Source organism: Hippichthys cyanospilos, chromosome 1, assembly GCF_059441005.1.
Source record: "Hippichthys cyanospilos isolate Australia breed blue-spotted pipefish chromosome 1, RoL_Hcya_1.0, whole genome shotgun sequence".
Lineage (NCBI taxonomy): Eukaryota > Metazoa > Chordata > Actinopteri > Syngnathiformes > Syngnathidae > Hippichthys > Hippichthys cyanospilos.
In genome coordinates, this window is record NC_142369.1 from 2,139,147 (window position 1) to 2,159,774 (window position 20,628).

Below are 20,628 nucleotides of genomic sequence, written 5' to 3' on the forward strand. Positions count from 1 at the left end.
AACAATTATTTTTGTCTCCGTCCCACGCGTTTGACGTCACGGAACAATTTTCACACATTGAAATGACTGCGGTACGGTAGAAGACTGAAATTCTCATTCAAGTCATTTTTCGCATTCTGGTCAAATGACACTTTTGGCATCGTTTATGAGTGAGATCACCGAGAATTTGTCATATGCTATCGGCTCAGCCTTTCAAAACAATCATCCCCTCGAAGGTGTTTCGTCATTTTCATCATCATCCTCATCATGGCCGTATCTGTGAAGTGACGTCTGTATGGTTGTGTGCGGCATGCTTCACATCTTTGTCTTGTTCTCTTCTCTCTCCCCCCTTTTCTGATCGTCCTCTTTCTTTGTGTTGGATGAGAAGGCGAGTCCGGGGGCCCCCGAGGATGACGGCAAGTTGTCGGTAGGTGTCCTGTCTCCTTATTTGTGTCCACGTTAAAAGACGTGTGTGTCTCCCACCATACTGTGTTAACGTCATCCACCAAGAACTTCAATGCCACTTTAAATGCAACCCGAGGGCTTCGTGTTAGAAGTAGTTGGACTATTTTATCAACATTGCCTGCAGGTTGCTCTCTGGGTTTTATGCAAAAGCGGATTAACGAATCATATTCCAAGCGGGAGCATAATTGGAGAAGCCGGGCCATTCCGAAGAAGTCGTTTCTCCCTCGGAGCGCCACTCGCAGGATTTTTTTGATGAGCCTATCTAGATGCTCTACATCTCTCTATTTGGCAGCCAGGAAGTGTTCTTAACAGCGTCTCCGTGTCCTCGCAGGCCAGACCGCGTCTCCAGAGGGGGGGCAGCTCGGCCTCCCTGCACAACAGCTTGATGAGGAACAGCATTTTCCAGCTCATGATTCACACCTTGGACCCTCTAAGTGAAGGTGAGCTTGTCATTGATTGGATTAATAAATACAAATATATTTTCTGTCATAATGGCGAGACCAAGACAAGCCCAGACTTGACTGTATAATAGTAACTCAGCCCAGCCAAGATTGACTTTTCTTGCCAGCAAGGGACAACTAAGCTCCCACTCTCGTGTTTGCTTCAGAGCTGTCAGAGCTCAGTCGTCCCGCCTGCTTATTTTTTCAGCAAAGCATTATACAATATAAGACATAACAAAAAGCCCAACTTCGGATAGCTCGGCGCCGCTGATCTAATCCAACAGCTGGGCCGAGGTTTCAGTTCATACCTTTCAGCGTCAACAGCCTGTTTTGTGATCATTTTAAAGGTTTTATGTTTATGTCTGGTTGACACTTTTTTCCCATAATGCCACAGGTATGCGACTGTGCAATATCCTGTTCCGTTAAGGGAAAATAATGCTAAGTTTTTAGCATGTAGCCTACAAGTAGGTCTGAACATATTTACAAGTGCGAACAAAAGTATTTGTCTGTCAAAAATGTTTACGCCATGTTGGCCGCTCCGCCCTTCCTTATAAAAGAACCAACACGAAAACAGAAAAAAAATGTTTGCCTCCGGGGACTTCCTGAAAGTGTCTTTTTGTTCCTTGAGAGCCGAACCAAGCCTGGGACGACTCCGCTCAGGAAAGATTAGCACACCGTCCTGAGATTGTCTTGAAAGTGCCCATTAGCATCTATCAACTTGTACATTTCAACCCTAAGTAGATCCATCAATCTGTCTGAGCGGTTAAAAAAAAACAAAAACAAAGAAGTGTGTCCAAGATCTAGTTCAGCGAGAGACTCATCCATCATGCTCGGATGACGCGAGGTGGAGAACGTTTGCTTCTAATCAATGTAAATGGATAGTACAGGAAAACAGTGAATTTCTATCAGAGCAAATCATATTTGATGCTTCCCCAACGGACACCTGCAGAAGTATGTCTGCTTGCGGATGTTGTGCCGAGGTTGTAAAAAGCACAAATGCGGCGAGCGGTCGGGCTGCTCGGCGGGAGTTGAGCAGGTGCGGCGCACTCGGCCTTTTAAGTGGTGATGATGGTGGTTGCATGTATATTTCATGGACCCTTCTCAAAATAAGTTGTCTGGCCCGCACAACTGAGGAGGATTTCTGAGGTTACTTTATGACTGTGACCCAGGGGAATATGATTTTTTTTTTCTCCGTTGGAATAAATTGTAGTTGCACCTGCATGCCAGTAGATGGCGAGGAAAGAGCATTTGGATGGGGATAGGCAGGTTTCTCAGTTTAATCTCAAAATTCCTACTTCCTACTCAGAATTCTCACTTTAGCCAGAATTTCAAGTTCCTTAAAGAAAGAATTTACACTTTAGTCTCAGAATTCCCAATTTATAGTGCAAATTTTGACTTTATTCTCAAATTTTCTCAGAATTTTGACTTTTATTTTCACTTGAATGTTGGAATTTCAAGCGGGAGCTTGACTTGACTTGACTTAACGGGATTCTGACTTTAATGTGAGAATTCTGACTTTGTTCTTAGCCAGAAGTCTCAAATGTCCGACAAGTCACTTCGTTACCATGAAGGATTCTCAGAAGTCCAACTTGAAAGATGTCATTTCTCCAAATTCTGACGTTATTCTTAGTCGGTCAGAGGTCTCAGATGTCAGAATTATGACTTTAAAGTGTCTTTAAATTCAGAATGAATATTTTTTAAGGTGGTAGGGTTCTCACTTTTCTGTCAAAATTCTGATTTTACTTTTAGGAGTCTCAGATTTTAAAATCAGAATTCTCACTTTAGAGTCAGATTCCCCACTTTAATCTTAGAATTGCAACTATAGTGCAAATTCTGACTATTTTCATCATTCAAGTCAGATTTCTGAGAATAAGAATTTGGATTTAAGAGAGATTTCTGAAAGCGGAGGCCAAACTGTGAGATAAAAATTAGAATGCTGACACCCTTTTTCTTTCAAGCATTTTTGAAATTGTGACTAAAGTCATGTTAAACACAGAACAAAATCCCGAGCATAAACTCAGTTTTTTACTAAAAAGTCAGATTTTAAAGTCATTTCGAGTCAGAAATCAGTTTAAAGTGACTTTGGAGTCAGAATCCTGACTTTAAAAGTGAGGATTTTGAGCCTAGGAAGAATTCTGAGAATAAAGTCAGCCACGCCATCCTTTTTGTTTTTTTTGTCACTTGCCCTCATCCTCTTACTTATTCTTTCAGTTTTCTTTCATGGAAGTGCTCACCCGAATGCAATGTTTTGCGGAGTTACATTACACGCATAACAAATGAGCCAATTTATCATGGCAGACGGAGAGTAGGGTGGTGCAAAGAATTTTTTTGCTCATATGGGCCATTATAGAAAATAACTGAGAAGCACTTGTCGAAATTGTCATGCCTGTACAGTATATGTGAAATGCATGCTAATTTTGATGTCATCTGACACTAATAAACCAAAGTGTTTAGCGTTTAGTTTAGGACCAATCCGTGAAGATTTTTTCTCCACGTTTTTCAAATGAAGAGATAAGTTTAACTCTTATCATTACTATGATGTTTTTTTTTCTGTTTAAGAGATGACACGATCCTATCTAGCGAGATGTGAGGTGCGGCGTCTATTTCACGATGTTCTGAAAGGTTTCTCGCGCGAGAACAAATTGCATCACCACAGTGAACTTGATTTGGAATGCAAAACGGTGCGCTTGGATTGATTTTTGCCTGTTTCTATCCCTCTGCGTCCGCTGTCCTCCTCAGAATTTGCGGACTCTGGTGAGTTGATCTTATTTCTTTCCCCACTTCTAATGTGCTGTCCTCCGTGTATTTTTGTATGTCCATCATATACAGTATTTGTATTTTCCTGTGCGGATGTCCTTTCTCCGCCACTGTCACCATCTCCGCTTGGTTTTTCTTCAGCGAGCCCATCCTCTCTCTCTCTCCTCTTTTTGGTTATTAGTAGTCAGTGTGCAGGCATGAATGGAGTTCACGTCCCGGCCAGATGGCTGACCTTCCTCAGGATTTCTTATCATTCAACCTGACAAGGGATTAAAAATGACCCGGCCCGTTTTTGCATGCATGCATGCTTAATCTGCATCCGACCACCTTTGGAGTCGGAGCTTTACTGCTTCATGCTTGGTTTTTTTGTCCGTTTCGTCGCAAGCCCGGGACACACATCTGCAGGTTCCGAGTCCCGACTCGGCGAACGCGGCGGCGCGAAGCTTGCGCATGCAAGTTTTATCCCACCCGAAAGCGGAATCCTGCTTTCACGTGCCAAGTCTTGACTACTGCGCTAAAACACCTGTCCGACTTGTGAAAAAGTGTGCTAGGGCTTCCGGGTTTTGCGTCGGAGTGCCATCAGGGGTGGACTGGCCATCTAGCGTACAAGGCATAAAATTGTGTACATTATTAGCCCAGTCAATGGGGAAATGTCTTGGCTGGCTAGTTAGTGAGTTTGTTAGCTTTGTTTGTTTGTTTGTATATTGTGCCAGTCTAGCGTTACTCACCATCCGTCACTTACGATACAGCCCTATCATAAATAGAGACCTGTACATCGCACATACAGTTTTTGCTTCATGTGAGTCGGCTCGCACCAGGCAAGTGAAAAGAATCAATGCTAAAAGCCTTTTTTTTTTTTTTTTTAATGCTTCAGACCGACGCGTCCACTCCGGCGCAAGCTAGACAGAGCGGGTGTGCATGCACTCAGTTAAATGGCTCAGCAGAGGTTTAGAGGGCATTCTGCAAGGACAAGAGGGCCCCTGGTAAACAACAACAACCCCCCCCCCCCCCCCCCGCCTCTCTCTCTTTGTATTGGGCGAGTGCAATGATTGCACTCCGCTTGATTGCCCCCTCTATCCAATGCCAAGCTCAAGTACTGGCCTGGTCTTGAAGGCCTGACAAGCTGACTCACGACTCACATTTGGCGCAAGAATTTAAAAAATCATATCGCAGTAGGACCGGCCCAAAAATCAAAGGCCCGCAATCCCTGTGAGGGTTTAGAAAATGGATGGATGGCAATGTTCAAACAACACTAATATATTTTAATCATTTGTTGTATTTTTTATATTATTGTATTTATAATTGATTTTATGTATTTAGTATTACATTTGTTTTTATCGTATTTATTTATTTAGTATTATTTTATAGTTTTTTTTATGATAGCTAATTCATTTTTATTATAATTAGTATATTTTTTATGGCTATTATGATGAACATAATGTGTTTAATTCATCACGTATATTATAATGAACCATCATTCATCACTCTACATCTTGTGCAAAACCCTCAATTGAACGACACGCTCTTTTTCAAACCAATGAATTTTAAAAAGACATAACCCTCAAAATAATTTGATGCATTGCCTATATCCGTGACCATAGATCGTCAGTGTGAAGCAAAAACGTTGCTGCTTCAGAATCACTAAATTCCGAAACATCATTCGTTTGTATTACCGTATTTTCCACACTATAAAACAGATTATAAAACGCACCTTCAATGAATGGCCAATTTTACAACTGTTTTCACCGCGTTATGAGGTGCATAGAATAGAAGCTACAGTAGTGGCTAGGGTTATGCATCCGCTAGATAGAGCTGCACTAAAGAGAATGTCAACAAAATGATCAGCCGTCAGTCAAACTTTATTAATAGACAATCAGAAATTAAGAATAAAAATTTGTCCCCATGTAGATTGCTTCACATTGTGAGCATATATAGCACGTGAAATTTTCAAACACGGCATTATAAAACAATTTATTGTAAAAAAATACACGTCTAAATGAAATGCAGAGGTAGAAATTGAAGAATTTACATGGTGATTAAGTTATTCAAAAATAAAAACTTGCGTTTTATGCACTGTATAAAGTGCACCGGATTATAAGGCGCACTGTCAGCTTTTGAGAAAATTCCAGAAAATCCGGTAGTTGGTTATGAAGCCAGATGTAGCAACGCAGTACAAATTGACCTTTGACCCGCATGTATTTTCTACCGCTGCTGTCTGTGAAAATGAAACTGAAAGGAGGAGAGGAAGAGTTGTTTCATGTTTTTATCCTGCTTTTATTTTGCACGCTCACCAGCAAATTTCTCAGGCAATGTTTCTGTGGCCGCTTGGCGCTTTTGCAGAGGAGGACGTGGACTTGGGTTCCGCGCGCGTTTGTGTGCAGTGGCGTTCACTCTTTTCCTTTTCTCTGTGTGTCCGTTGCCCTTACCCTTCCTTGTCTTTTGCTGTGGCCTTGTAGAGCTTGGGACTTATGGGAAACTAAAATATTATCACTCAATGACTGAGGAAGGTAAGCCCTGAAAATTTTCACTTCTTTGTGGCGTCCTTATTGCTTTTTCACCATCAGCACCTCACCTTTTCATTTTTGTTGATTTTATTTTGGGCATGTGTTTCTGGTGACGCTTTTTCTGGGTTTTCACAACAAAAGTGTAGCAGTGCAACGATCAATACATAAATAATTTTCATAATCGATAAAGCATTCGGATACCATAAATTGTCCAATACTTAGACTTTCATCTTGTCAAATGTAAAAATATTCGTAGTTGCCTTTTTACCTCTTTGAATGAAAACAGGGTTTACAAACATCTGCTTTTATTTTGGACTCGATTTTTTTTCCCAATTTTTTTTTTTACATTACAGACCAAACTGGCAACCAAATTCATAAAGAATCTGCATACATTGTCAATTTGAAAAAAATATGTTTTTTTCATGAAGGAATGGAAAAGAAAATAAGTTTATTCATTCATTAGTTGATGCAATAAATGATTATCAAATGAATTACTATGTTTGATAATCGATGAGTTATTTATACAGTCGACCTAAAATTGTCCAAATGCTCAGAATTTCATCTTTGTTTTAAGATTTCTTTAGTCCTCAAAGCAAACAGTGTAGCTTTGTGTTGGAAAAAAATAAGGCCTTTGCAAACATCTGCTTTTACCTTGGAGCACATTTTTACCTATTTGTCTCACATTACAGAACAAATTAGTATCTCATAAATCATAAAAGTAAAGTAAAAGTAAAGTAAATCATAAAAATTAGCAAATTTTCAAGCCTAAACATTTTTTTTCAAGAGGGATAAAAATGTAAACTTTTTTTTAAAACGAAATCGGATTCACCAAATTATCGACAGATTTTTTATTTTCATATTGTACTGATACCTGTATCATTTTAAATATTTATTATTAATTATTCAAAGATTTTATTTTGGTTTCTGGAACAAGTACGTAGCAGAAGTTCCCCAAATATTGACAGATATCTTTCGTTGTTTTTTTTGGGGAAAACATTCAGATTAGCTTTGTATTGACTTAAGATAAGGCAAGTACACATATTTGCATTTACCGCTTTTAAAATAATCGACATTTTGCCGATTTTCTGACGTTATGCATCAAACCAGCCACAAAAGCGTTAAAAAACTCAGCACATTTTCTGCGCTGTTGTAAAAGTCTTTTTTCTAAATTGAAGGGATAGAAATCAATATTTTTTTCCAATCCGATTCATCGATTAATCGACGGATTAATCGATTAATCATTAGTCTCAGCCATGCAAATCGTGGTAACTGTGTCCTTCTTTTTTTGTGTTGTCATGATGGCTTTCCAGAATCTGTCTTGCTTGGTTACCATTTTGAGTATCATGATGCATATGTGTTATTTTGAGGCATGCTTGTCGTCATGGCACGACACCGTCCCTCGCCCCTGCTCCAGAGGTGTTTCTTTTTTTTTTTTTCCTCTTTTTTTCTTTCACCGAGAAAACCATCATTCATGTCCAAGATTCTACTCGCGATGCAGCCGCCGTCTCTGAATTTTCCCGAGCCGAGTGAGTCATCCACACGGCGCTTTTATAAGAGGCAGAGCTGGCGTTAGAGAAAGCATGACAAACGCGACAACTTGAAGCTATTCTTAACATTTTTTCCCCCTCAATTTTCACACAGATTGCGCAAGTCTGTGTGCATGTTAAATGGCCCTCGCCGGAAATATATTCCTGCCTTTAAAATTCTTGAAGGAAGAATGTGTTCTGACACTTCAGGGGGGACGTGAGATTTTAACGAGCTTTTTTCAGGTATAATCAAATCTAATTGAATGCTTTTTAATGCTGAGACAGGAACAGTGCATTTTTCAAATTAAGAGCAAAACAATTGGAACATGAAGCAATTTACAGTGGACCCCCTCTGAAATGAATCTGTTCTGGAGTTGGGATCAAAAGGCGAAATTGTCGTATGTCGGGCAATAGGAACATATGGTAATTAGCTAATGTGTATAAAACCCCAGGTAAAAACATCCAAATTTTATATACATGTTAAAAAAAAATTAACAAAATAATATGGTAAGTAAAAAAATATATAATGGAAAAATGAAATTTTATCTACCTTTGAGTGTCTAGACTTAAGCTAGTTACGGCCATTATCCCTAGCGAGATTAGCCTAGCCTAGCCTTCTTCGTATTTTTTTTTATTTTCTCCAGCTTCGTTTCCATAGTAATCATCTTCTTACTTCTCTCTTGAACATCACCAGCACTCTTGTGATCCATGGCTAACTAATTCAAGTTTGAATTAAGCGCTAAACTGCACAATGAATAAGATCTTGTAAATATTCACACAAAAGCAAGTCTTTAGCATGTCGGCATCTGAGTGACACAGAGACGCTGACCAACAGCGGACCAGCATCTTAGGGACACCGACCAATAACAGACCAGCTACGACCAACTCGCACGTTGGTTCATCTTGCTCGCTTCTTTTATTAAAATTATTGCCGTAACAACCTCAGCTAACACGAGCTGCAAAAGGCAAATGACGTACGCCCTTTAGCTCGGATCATTACGGTAATTATTATAAGTAAGAATACTCCTGATATATTAAAAAAAAAAAAAAAGTGCATCTGTGCATCAAAAGTCAGCTTATGTGGCTGACAGATCAATCTTCTTTGAATGGTGTATAAAAATAAAAATGACCATTTATAGGACGCATCCATATTTTTGGCCTTCATTTTTTGGGAAAAAAAAAAAGGGGTGGGAACAAATCAGCGTTATTGACACCCGTTTTTTTCCCCTTAAGATTGGTGTTTGACAATAACAAAAACAACGCTGAAAAGATGAAGCGTCCGTGTTTGCGTGCGTGACGGTAGAACGAGACCGGTGGTCCCTAACGATTTTGCCGAAGGTCACAGACGAGCGCTGGCATGGTTGGCTGAGCGCATATTGACATTGACAGAAACAAATCACCCCGCGCTCCAAAAAATGAAAAAGCTATCGATCGCAAAAAAGCTAATTGGTGGCAGGCGGGCCACGCACGCAAAACTTTCCCATTTTTTATTTTCTTTTATATTGAGTGAAGGGCCTCACATAATGACGTCATTTGATCAGAATTAGAACCGGAACGGGAAAACCTCGAATGCGTCATTTGGCGTGAGGGCGTCCTGGTGAGCTCCGGAGGGCATACCAAGGTCTTACCCGCTTCATCGGCATCGGATTTTTCATTTGACCGTTGTCCGTCAGAAGTTTTTCGTGGAAATCGAGCGCTGCGACCCAGCCAAAATGGATCCGCGCGTTGCGGTCATTTGCTCAAATGTGTTCTCGCTGTTGTTGTTTGAATGACCGCATTTTTTTGGTCCGTAAATCACACGTGAAAAAAACATTCTCCGCAGAGACGAAACGTGGTGCAAATGAGCGCCTCGTTGTATTCGAGCGTATGTCCCGGAGTGAAACTTTTTCAAATGCTGAGACGTCTCGATCCCGACTGCAAAAATGATTTGTCGTCTCAGTCGGTCCCCAACAGTCATCTTCTTGTCTTGGTCTTCATTACCGAGAGTCTTGATCTAATCCCACTCTTGACCTCCGACGGTCTCAGTCTTGTCCGGTCACGATCAAAAGTCGTGTTCTTTTTCCGGTCTTGACCTCTTAACCTCTTAGCCTCTTGGTCTTGTCTCAGTCTTGACCTCCAGAAGTCTTGGTCTTATCTCAGCCTTGACCTTCAAAAGTCACGGTCTTGTCTCGGTCTTGCTAATCTCTATTCCCAGTAATCTCTTAGTTTCCGTTGACGTGGTCTTGACTGCAACAGTAGTCTCTCACGCCCCACGTAATAGCTCTCACAAAAGATTATTAGCTTCTGATGCACTGAAAAGAAAGTGACAGGAGCGAGCCGACCTCCAGATCCCAAACGCAAGGACGACCGCATGCGGGATCAGGATCATCAGTTCGTGCCGCGGCCGAACAAAAGAGAAGGAGGACTCCGCGGCCGCTTCCGAGATGGCGGCGGGCCGCCCGCTTCCGCCTTTTAACAACCGTGCCGCTTGCTGTTTTGCAGGCAAATTCCGAGAGAAGGCGTCCATCCTTCACAAGATCGCCAAAAAGAAATGCCAAGTCGAGGACAGCGAGAAGGCCAACGGAGTCGCCAGCCGTTCAGGTTGGAAACTTCCTGTCATCTTTCCAGTATTGTCTCCCAGATTTTAGTGCCGTCTGTCACATTTAAAAAAAAACGCACAGCATACCACATGGAAATAACCAAAATAACCGGTTTAAAGCCTAAGAAAAAAGTAGCAGTTGCCGATTTATAGTCCGGAAAATATGAAAGTCAGTGGAAATTTGCTACATGAGCTGCTTCCTCTTTCTACTGTCGTATTTTTCGCACTAAAAGGCGCAGCGGATTATAAGGCACACCCTCAATGAATGACCTGTTTTAAAATGTTCATATATAGAGCACACCGCATTATAAGGGGCATAGAATAGAAGCCACAGTAGTGCCTGGAGTTGCGTTATGCATCCACTAGATGGAGCTGCGCTAAAGGGAATGTCGACAAAACAATCAGACGTCAGTCTAACGTTTCAATCAGAAATTAAGATTAAAGATGATTTGTGCAAAGTTCTAGCTGAAGAATGGGGGGGAAATACCTCTTCATTACATTAAAAGACTGTTTAGATCGATGCAAAGATGAATGAATTATAAAAGAAGAATATCATTATGATTCAATTCAACTCCTCGATACGCAGTTTGAGTGTGAATTTGTCCACCATCCAACATGTCCACCATCCAACATGTTCACTGCCTTATCTTTATCTTCTACTCGAAAACGATGCCATCTACTGGCTACAAAATTCTTATCCGTCGACGGCAGTCGCCGCTCGCAGTCCAGGTGACGTCCATGACTTAAGCGAAACGCGGGCACGCTCGCTTTTCATCTCAGGCGCGTTTGGTGCGGAAGAACTTGAAAGGCAGAAGCGTGGCGGAACAAGCAGCAAATGGATTGCTCAAGCGCTATTTAGTGCATGATTGAGGCCAGCCAGTGGCTAATGTGAGCAAGCGTCACTTGAAAAGAAGGATGAGGCGGAGGAGGCCGCAGAAATCGCTTTCATGGTCGCATTGTGCCGCGCAATCAAAGTGAGGCGGAATTATGTTAACGGCGCTGCATTAACATGTTAGCCTCTTCATTGTGTGCTACGGTGCAAAGCTCGCGTCGGCTAGAGGTGACCTTAACTTCATTTTTTTTTCATTCATTTCATTTTTCACTACGCATAACCCACCAAAATGAATAACCCAAAAATTGGGTCAAACAAACCCAAGTTGAGATCAATCCCTTTGTGCGCCATTATTGGGTTATTTTTGACCTAGCTGTTTTTAGAAGGTGGAATCTTTTCCACCCCTTCACAGATAAGAACCTGCCAAACAGCTCCAGCGTGCAAGTGGAGGTGACCCCGCCCATGAACGGCACAGCGGGCCAAGAGGGCCAAGCGGTAAGAAACCGGCCAGCAACAATCCGGGCTGCCCTAACTTCTCCTGCCAGGGGCAGCTTCCAAAAAAACGGCGTAGAAAAATCATCAAAGTCCGAGGCAGAAACTTGCGGAAGCGCTTCATTTTCGGCCGTGATGTGCCGGAACATCAGGGGGGCGTCGGCCGGCTGGCGTCGGAGGCTATTTTCAGCGGCGCGTCCCACGGCGCAGCCGTCTGTGTGATCCAGGAAGACGCCGCGGGCTGTCGCGCCAATTCATTCTTTGGCAAGCGCGTGGAAAAAAAAAATGGAAAACGGAGGTCAAATTCCAGACTTCCGCCACGGCGTCCCGGAAGCCAATTCGATATTTCTCCTTTAGTATGCACATTTTAAAATCATTCAATACTTGAATATTCATGCTAAGGCTTGCGGATCGCAAGCGACAGCGAATTTCCGACTCGTCCCGGAGCTCAAACGATTTGCGTACGTATCGTCGGCGGATTACGGCACGGAAATAACATCCTATTTCAATTCTTTTGAAGATGAGCCTTACGTTCCCGGCGTGGATAAATGTCACGTAAATGAAGCGCGTTTATCAAAGTCCGACGCTCGGATCAAATGTCACATTTGCCTTGCGGCGGGTACGGAGTCGGTACCTTTAAGCGGGGCCTAGGCGGGGGGGGGCCCCGGGGGGGGGGGGCGGCAGGAACGACCCGCGAGGGGCTGGCATTTGCCAAGTAGGGAGCATCGCCGCCCACCCCCAGCGAATAAATCCAATCATAAATAGACCAATGGCAGCCTCCTGCTGTGAGCTGGAATATCACCATGCAATATATGCATGTGAGGCGTCAGAATTATTTTTGGCCTCCTGGGGCCGCCATCCTGTTCCGCCTCTGTGTGAGGAGATTAAGGTTATTATAGGTAACAACAACTAATGATATAACTGCAATTGAACTCCAATAAAAGTTTGTACTCCAAGCTTGGGAGGGAGGAAATTCCTCAACTTTGTGCAGTATTTGGGAATTTTTTTACTCCACATCATTCTTGCAGTATTTTAGCCAAGGGATGGCACACTCCTGCTAGTGTGATGACTAAGTGGTCGCGCCATGATGAACGTAAACATGTTGTCACCATCTCGCTGAAATTTCAGCTCTCTCGTGTCTATTTGGACCATTTTGGGTCAAATTATTCAACATCATCCTTGCAGTAATTTAGCCAAGGGATGGTCCACTCCTGATAGTGTGATAATAAGGTGGTTGTGCCATGTTGAACTTCAACATGTTATCATCGTCTGGGTGAAATTTCAGCTGCCTCGTGTCTATTTTGGGTTAAATTCTACCACATCATTCTTGCGGTATTTTAGCCAAGGGATGGCACACTCCTGGTTGTATGATAACTAAGTGGTCCTGCCATGTTGAATTTTTTGACATGTCACCATCTGGTTGAAATTTCAGCTCCCTTATGTTTCCCTTTGATGTGAAATGCCTTTGATGTAAAGATCAAAGCAGTGGACAAAATACTACACGGGTTGAAACTTACATAGAAACAACGTCTTACACTGCTGCAAATGGCTTAGCAGGTTTAGTATTCCTTTAAAAACTGTTATTTTATTTTGTTTTTAGTTCTTAAAAATAATCAATTCTTGAACCCTTTTGTAGCATTTCGTCCAGTCCTTTGATCTTTACATTAAAGGCATTTCGCATCAAAAGGAAACATAAGGGAGCTGAAATTTCACCCAGATGATGACATGTCAAAGTCCAACGAGGCACCACCGCGTAATCGGAAGTCCCATTGGCTTAATGATGTGGAAGAAAATGGTAAAAATACCGTACAAGAGTTGATAAAAATCCCAAAAATACTAAATCTAATCAAAAGTAAAAATCAAGCTTTCTTCTTTTTTTATTCCAACCAATAAAAGCTTACCAGCAAGTCAATAAAATGCACTGGCGCTACAACGTAGCTAGGGGGCGACGGCAGAGCGCCGGCGCTGCGAGGCTTGAACTTCGCCGAGCGTTTTTGGGGCTTTCAGGCGGAAGACGAGGACGAAGACGACCAGCCCCTGAGCCTGTCGTGGCCCGAGTCGGGCCGCAAGCGCTTCACCTACCTCTTCATCATGCCCGTCGTCCTGCCCCTGTGGCTGACGCTGCCCGACGTCAGGAAACCGGTAGGCGCTCCCGTCCCGTCGCCGGGATCCTCCCTTTTGCCCTCTGACCTTCTGGCGCCGCTCTTCCTCCTCCGCCAGTCGTCCAAGAAGTTCTTCCCCATCACCTTCCTGGGCGCCATCTGCTGGATCGCCGTCTTCTCCTACCTGATGGTGTGGTGGGCCCACCAGGTCCGACCCCGCTCGGAAAACAGCCGGAGCTGCGGAAGGGGCTTGATTTACTCCGGAGCCTTTTTTTTCCTTTCTGTCTTGTTTCGCAGGTTGGAGAGACCATCGGGATTACGGAGGAGATTATGGGTCTGACCATATTGGCGGCCGGGACCTCCATCCCCGACCTCATCACCAGCGTTATCGTGGCACGCAAGGGCCTCGGCGACATGGCCGTGTCCAGCTCTGTCGGCTCCAACATCTTTGACATTACTGTCGGGTAATAATCTCCAAACTATCCGACGTTCGAGTGATTTGTTATTTTGTTTTTTGTTTGCGATTGAATTGGAATTTTGTTTGTTTTGAATCAACTTTTAGGATGAGCAATTGGGCTAAACTGGCAAAAATTGCTCTTTTTGTTTAAAAAAAAAAAAAGTTTTTTGTACAAAACAAACCAAAAATGTTTTCCCTTTTGATTTAGTCATACGACCCAACTTTGGGACTTACACGTGTAACCCAATAAATTGCCAGTCTATTTTGATTCAACTGTTAGGTCAAAAAGACCAAAATTGTCAAAAAAAAGACAAAAAAAAAAAACATTGAGGTTTTTTTGTACAAAACAAACCAAAAATATTTTCCTTTTTGATTTAGTCATACGACCCAACTTTGGGAGTTATACGTGTAACCCAATAAATTGCCAGTCTATTTTGATTCAACTGTTTGGTCAAAAAGACCAAAATTGTCAAAAACCGCAGTTGCATAGGTGAAAAATGAGTCGTAAATATACATAACCCAAAATGTCATTGGTTCCTTTTTTTTTTGAAGCGTAATCGTCATTGCGATTTGTTCTCGGGGTACGTTTTGTGTTTGGCGTAGGCTTCCGTTCCCGTGGCTGATGTGGTCGCTGTTCGGCGGCTTGAAACCGGTGGCGGTGAGCTCCAACGGGCTGTTCTGCGCCATCGTGCTGCTCTTCCTCATGCTCCTCTTCGTCATCATCTCCATCGCCGCCTGCAAGTGGCGCATGAGCAAGCTGCTGGGCTTCATCATGTTCATGCTCTACTTCGTCTTCCTGGTGGTCAGCGTCATGCTGGAGGACCGGGTTCTCATCTGTCCCGTGTCGGTCTGAGGGAGTCCGGACCGGCCACCCCCGAATTCCGGTTTTCCTGCTTACGGACCAAAAAACAAAAACAAAAAAACAAACAAAAAAAACATCTTCATTGGGTCTCCTATGCGCTGGATCAAAGTGAGGAGGAGGTGCGGTGGAGACACCAAGGAGAGGCACCGAACTCTGTCCCACCTGAGTGGATTTTCCGTGTTCTTTGATTAGCGGGTGGGGGGGTGCGTACCGGACGAATCTCAAAAGCATTATGCATGCCCTTAGTGTGAGTAGATCGGGCTTAGCGAGACTGGCAGGTCGAGGAGAACCGATGAAGGTGCCGGTGAGGAGCTGGTGAGAAATACCCATAAGGAGAAAATGGGGAACACTCTATAAAGAAAAAAAAAATTGGGTCCAAAAGTGATTAGCCCAATTTATTTAACGCAAAAGGGTGGGTCATATGAAATACATACAAAATAACCCAAGGTTGAAGCCATATGAATAACCCACCAATTTTTTTTTTTTTTTGGGACAGTCCTTTTTTTGACCCAGTTTGGATTATTTCTGACCCAACTGAAAAAACGAAACAATTGTTTTGTGGGTTTTGCATTTGGGTTAGGTCATTTAACCAAAAAGTTGTCACAGTCCCTTTTTGACCCAATTTGAGTTTTTCCTTTTTGTTTTATTTTGCTCCACTGACTAAAATGTTATGTGGGTTATGAATTTCACCCAACTCTGGGAGAAATAACCCCCCCCCCCCCCTCCTAGTTTTGACCCAACTGACCCCCCCCCCAAAAAAAAATAATATTTTGTGCAATGTTTGTTGAATCAAATTTGTTGGGTTAAATACAGTGTTGGCTCACTGTTTTTGTCCCAGTTTGGGTTACTTTTCGACCCAAATGTTTATAGAGTGAAGGCCGGATAAAGACTCCTTTAAACTAGAAAAAAAAAAAAAAGCACATGTCGGATTTCCTTTTTCAATTTGAACACTTCTGCGTGAAATAATTAGCAGTAACATTAGACGTACTGTAGCAGGACAATCTGCTCCCTTTGATTGTAGATAACACGTCGCGCAAAAAAAAAAAAAAAAAATGGCCTCTGGAATGAAAAGCATGAGTACTTAGGGCTGACTAAGCCTCCATTATGAAGTCAAAGTAGTCCATTTGAAAAGAACTTATCAGTGTAAACGCCTCACAATTGATAGATTAGTCAGCGTGTAGCGCTTTGGGCTCCAATCGCAGTCGAAGAAGAAAAGAAAAAGACACTTGCAGACGATTAGTAGTAATCCGCATTTATACCACTCGTATACCAAAATGTACCCTTTTCCACCATGCGAACATGTAAACCAGTGCTCGGTCTCCACATAGAACAACTGATATGAAAATAGATATCACTTTCTAAGCTGCAATGACCATCTCTTACCTGTAGAGGCGCTATGCTAGTACAATAAAAGTCCACCCATATGTCTTTTGTACGCAAAAAGAGAACTCCTAACCACCATGTGCGAGAATAGAATGTGGATTAAAGAGCAATATACGTGTTGTCGTGCGTCTGCCCCGCCCCCCCCATCCACCTTTGCATTTCCGCGCCCTTTGACCTCAGCGCCTGGGCGGCGATGACGCGCGAACGAGGAAAAGCGCTCACGTTCAACTTCTTTTGGGCTGGTTACCCACCGACGGAACTCTTCGATTTTATGCATTCGATTCGAAAAGAGAACAGCTTTTACTTTGTAAATATCTATTTTTGTTTCCAATGAGCAAAACCAGTTTGGATATGACTTTTTTTTTTTTATACACACGTTGAGACGTAGGGCCGATGCTGCCGCCATTTTTTTTTTCTTCATGTATTGAAGTGCAAAAAAACTACCATGGAAGTTCCGCAAACCGCCTCTTCTGAGGCTGGTTGAGTATATACTGTATATTGTCAGCTAATTTTGCTTGAGTTTGGACAATCATCCGCGTGCGCTCGAAGGCCCAAACGATCGACTCAAAGCGGACTCCAAAATTGCCCTTTCCCACGTCGCTTGAACGATGCCGTCGAAGGACTTTTGCATCGAGTCGACCGGCACAAAAATCACCGATCATCGTCAAGCGCTGTAAATGTCTTTATTTTCTTGGTGTTCATGTAACATTGATTCCACGTGTACATATATACAGATACAAATTAACCATATAATCTATATATGTACGACACATTTGTCTCTATGTAAAAACACAAAAGTATATAATGAAACAAATAAAGCTGATCTGATGAGAATATGCAACGAGGACCCGGCGTGTTTGTGTGAAAAAGACGCGATGCCTTCATGGTGCGTGGGAAACCGTGCGATTAGCCTTTGCGTTTGCTGTGTGGTGTAATTGCACATCCACGGCACCAGGTGGTGCAGTGGTGCTCTCGTTGGCAAAATCGGAGGGAGATTTAGACATTTTTTTCAACTGCTGTCAACATTTTTTTCGGACTCACGTTCGTGATTAATCAGCACAATGATTTATGCCAGGGGTGTTAACGTACGGCCTGTTTATTGTCCCACTTTGGATGCACCCACACTCATTCTAATTCACATTTTTTGATGGATGTTAAATCTCTGTATTATATTGCATTTCCTGTGATTTTTGGACCATGGTCTTGAGCAACGGTCGACAGGAAATTCTAGGATGACTTGTGTGTTACACCTCAAGACAGTAGGTGGGGCCAGAGACCAGTAAATGTTTTTGTTTTTTTTTGTTTTTTTGTTTTTTTTTATACCGAGCTGTCTCTTGCTTTACACAACGCAAAGCTTTTGCCTCCAACCAAGAGCAATTGTACTTCAGTGCGTGGGACAGGGTATGTAATCTTGCCGGAGTTGTGCTAGTGTGTAGCTGTGTGTATTTTTATGTTAATGTCTAATAGACGTTCTTACAACGTGATCTTAGAAGACACAACGTTGAAATTGGTCAAAATGCGTTTTGTGTCTACAAGTGTGTCATTGGCAACGTAAGATAGCTGCCGTCTGGCTTCAGCCACGAGAGAACGTTTTGCTCTCCTCGGTTAACTGTGGGAATTCGTTGTCTTCTTGTGCTAAAGATTGGACATACAGAATATCCTGGCATAGGGCACGGAATAATATTTGTGTTTTCAACAAAATGATAAGGTTTTCAGTTAAACGGCAACGTAAGATGGCCGCCCTCTGGCCGCTTGATCGTGCATTCGCATACATCCGTTTGACGTTTTACTCTACGTGGGAATGTAGCGTCCTCTTGTGGTCTAGTTTTGAACGTACTACTTGGTTCGTTTTACAGAAACCCGAAGTACAGTTTTGTCGCAAACCAACCACAGTTTGAGAAATTAATTTTTAACCCATGTACCACTTTATAACTGGACGACTAGCGTGATCAAGAGAAAGTCGTTTTTGTGGATTTGCAAAGTCACATTGTTACTCAGTCATTAAAAATGCAAGTGTGTTGCCCCATGCAAATATAAAGGTCAATTAATTTGACCTTTGTACTACGCGAGTCACGGCTCATATGTGAGCAGTTTGCCTGGGGAATTTTCCTCTCATTTTATGGCACGGCAACTCATTCACAGCTCGATTTGCCAGCGATTAGTCAGCGCGGCAGCATCTCGGGGGCAAAGTTAGCGGCGCGCGCGGGCCTGCCGGTTATTGGGTCGACTTTGCTCGTCGGCCATCACGGGGCGTGCTCGGGTTGGACTCAGCACAAAATGTCTCACGGGAGGCCACGATGCGAGTCGAGTCATGGTTTTATTTGGAGGGGGCGGCTGGTTGGCCGTGAATATGAGGGCCTCAGCAGACTCGGGCTGACTCACCAGCTGTTAGCGCACGTTTGTGTTATTCAGATGGGGCGTCAGCGATACAGAAAGGAAGCATGGGGCTGAAAAAAAAAGCCTGGCTAAAACTCAAATTAAAATCAGGAAGAAGGTGCAAGAAATGCCCTGGCAACATGATGAACATCAGTGGTATTTCTGTGGTAGCTATGGTGATCAAGAGGTACCGATACCACAGATAAAAACACATTGTAAAATACCAATTCCAAATTACCTGTACATCACAAAAAACAACAAGTATCAACCCAAAAAGGGTAACAGCGCCCCCTCTCATCCAATCAGTCGTAAGTGCACCCCCAGCAAACACTTCCGGTTGGAAATAGTGAACGTGCTTCTCATTTGTGTGTGTGTGTGTTTTTTTGTTTTGTTTTTTTGCTTGCAATTCCTGGTTTACAGTTTCATTTTTATCTTTGTTTGCACACAATGCCAGATCGTTTTTCTCTTTTTGTTTTGTGATGTTTGATATGATTCAAGTCTTTTGTAGTGTTTGTTTTGGTTTTTTGTTGCGATTTTTTTATGTGATGTTGTATTGTATTTTTGTAATGTCCATGCGGTTTTTTTTGTGTTTGCAGATCTTTTTGTGTTTTTATATTATTGATTTTTGATATGCTGCACTTCATCCTCGTGCTATACTTTGTAATGTGTTTTAGTGTTTTTGTTCGCAGTTAAAATTTTTCATTTGCTCGCTTTTTTTCAATTCTCGATTCCTCCTATGATCCCAAAAGAGGACACTTTGAGTTGAATATTTTTCTGAGGACAAATATTTAATTATTGCTATTTTGAGAACAGGTTTCACACTTTAAGTTGGATATTTTTTGTGGACAAATATTCATCTATAAATTAAGTTATTTCTTTTTTTGATCACAGCTCTTTTCTATGATCCAAAAGACGACACTGTTGATTATTTTTTTGTGGACCAATACAAATGAAGTTTGAAAGGTTTTAAAGATTAATAAGTCTTTTTTTTTTTTTTTGCAATTGTTAAGGGGTACTTGGCTGAAAACATATTTCACAGGGGGTACATCACTGAGAAAAAGGTTGAGAACCAATGACGTAGATAACCATGAAAAGAGTTTTGCTTAGTCTGGGAGTGGCAGAGTCGACTCCTTAGAACGTGAGTCACCAATGTTGTCCGGAATTTGGTTCTTATGTAAAGGCCGATATCCAGTCCATCCACTTGCATCAATGCAGTTATCACCGCTCTTGGTTTGTCATTAACAAACTACGTCCGACTAATCAAACACATTCTGATTCAAGTCGTTTAACTGCTAATTTATCTCAAGCTCGCGTCCCGCATAGTCGTCGCTTTTTTTTTTCTTTTTTTGGGGGGGGGTCTAGACACTTTTTGAATCATTGCGTGATTCACGAATGAACTCCAATCTCGTCATCAGCGAATCACAGTGGGTGGAAATACCCCATTGGCGAGGCCGCTGCGAAGTCGCGATCGGGTTTTGATTGGGAGATTTTTGGCAGATCGTCGCCTTCTGTGATCTGACGGAGCTCAAACGGTCCTTCGAGCGGTTTTGCTCATTCACATAAATGGGCGGCGACGAGTTGATTCTGCCGAGGCGTCAAACTTGCTCGCTCTCCTCCGGGAGCGTCATTTCGCGGCAGGACAACGACGGTGGCTCGTATGAGCCAAATATCTCAACAGGTAAGTCATTCGGTTATCCAAGTTAATATTTAAATTCACGCAGCGGTTTGTTATGTTTTTGCACAGCCTCTCCCGGATTACAATCAAGTCGAGCACCGGAGTCCCGAATTTTGGAAGGATTGGACATTGGGTCAGGGAATGAAGGCAAGATGTTGGCATAGCTGTTGTGTTAGAAAACCTGCTATGCCAACAACTTG

The 20,628-nt window shown here is 42.5% G+C and overlaps 1 protein-coding gene across 8 annotated transcripts in view; it reads left to right on the forward strand.

Moving 5' to 3' along the window:
- The window catches only part of slc24a2a (solute carrier family 24 member 2a), a 34,788-nt gene extending 17,570 nt beyond the window's left edge, over positions 1-17,218 (forward strand). Inside the window, exons 3-12 of one of the 8 annotated variants that reach the window (XM_088413899.1) lie at positions 368-406; positions 776-884; positions 3,624-3,638; positions 6,098-6,148; positions 10,153-10,251; positions 11,494-11,576; positions 13,581-13,715; positions 13,794-13,883; positions 13,973-14,139; positions 14,736-17,218. In XM_088413899.1, the coding sequence (XP_088270025.1) occupies positions 368-406; positions 776-884; positions 3,624-3,638; positions 6,098-6,148; positions 10,153-10,251; positions 11,494-11,576; positions 13,581-13,715; positions 13,794-13,883; positions 13,973-14,139; positions 14,736-14,985 (1,038 nt within the window). In that variant the 3' untranslated portion in view covers positions 14,986-17,218. Of the gene's footprint in view, positions 1-357; positions 407-775; positions 885-3,623; positions 3,639-6,097; positions 6,149-10,152; positions 10,252-11,493; positions 11,577-13,580; positions 13,716-13,793; positions 13,884-13,972; positions 14,140-14,735 lie in introns of all 8 variants that reach the window. The other 7 variants (XM_088413894.1, XM_088413908.1, XM_088413917.1 and 4 more) reach the window with 7 other exon arrangements.
- The last annotated feature ends 3,410 nt before the right edge of the window (positions 17,219-20,628 follow it).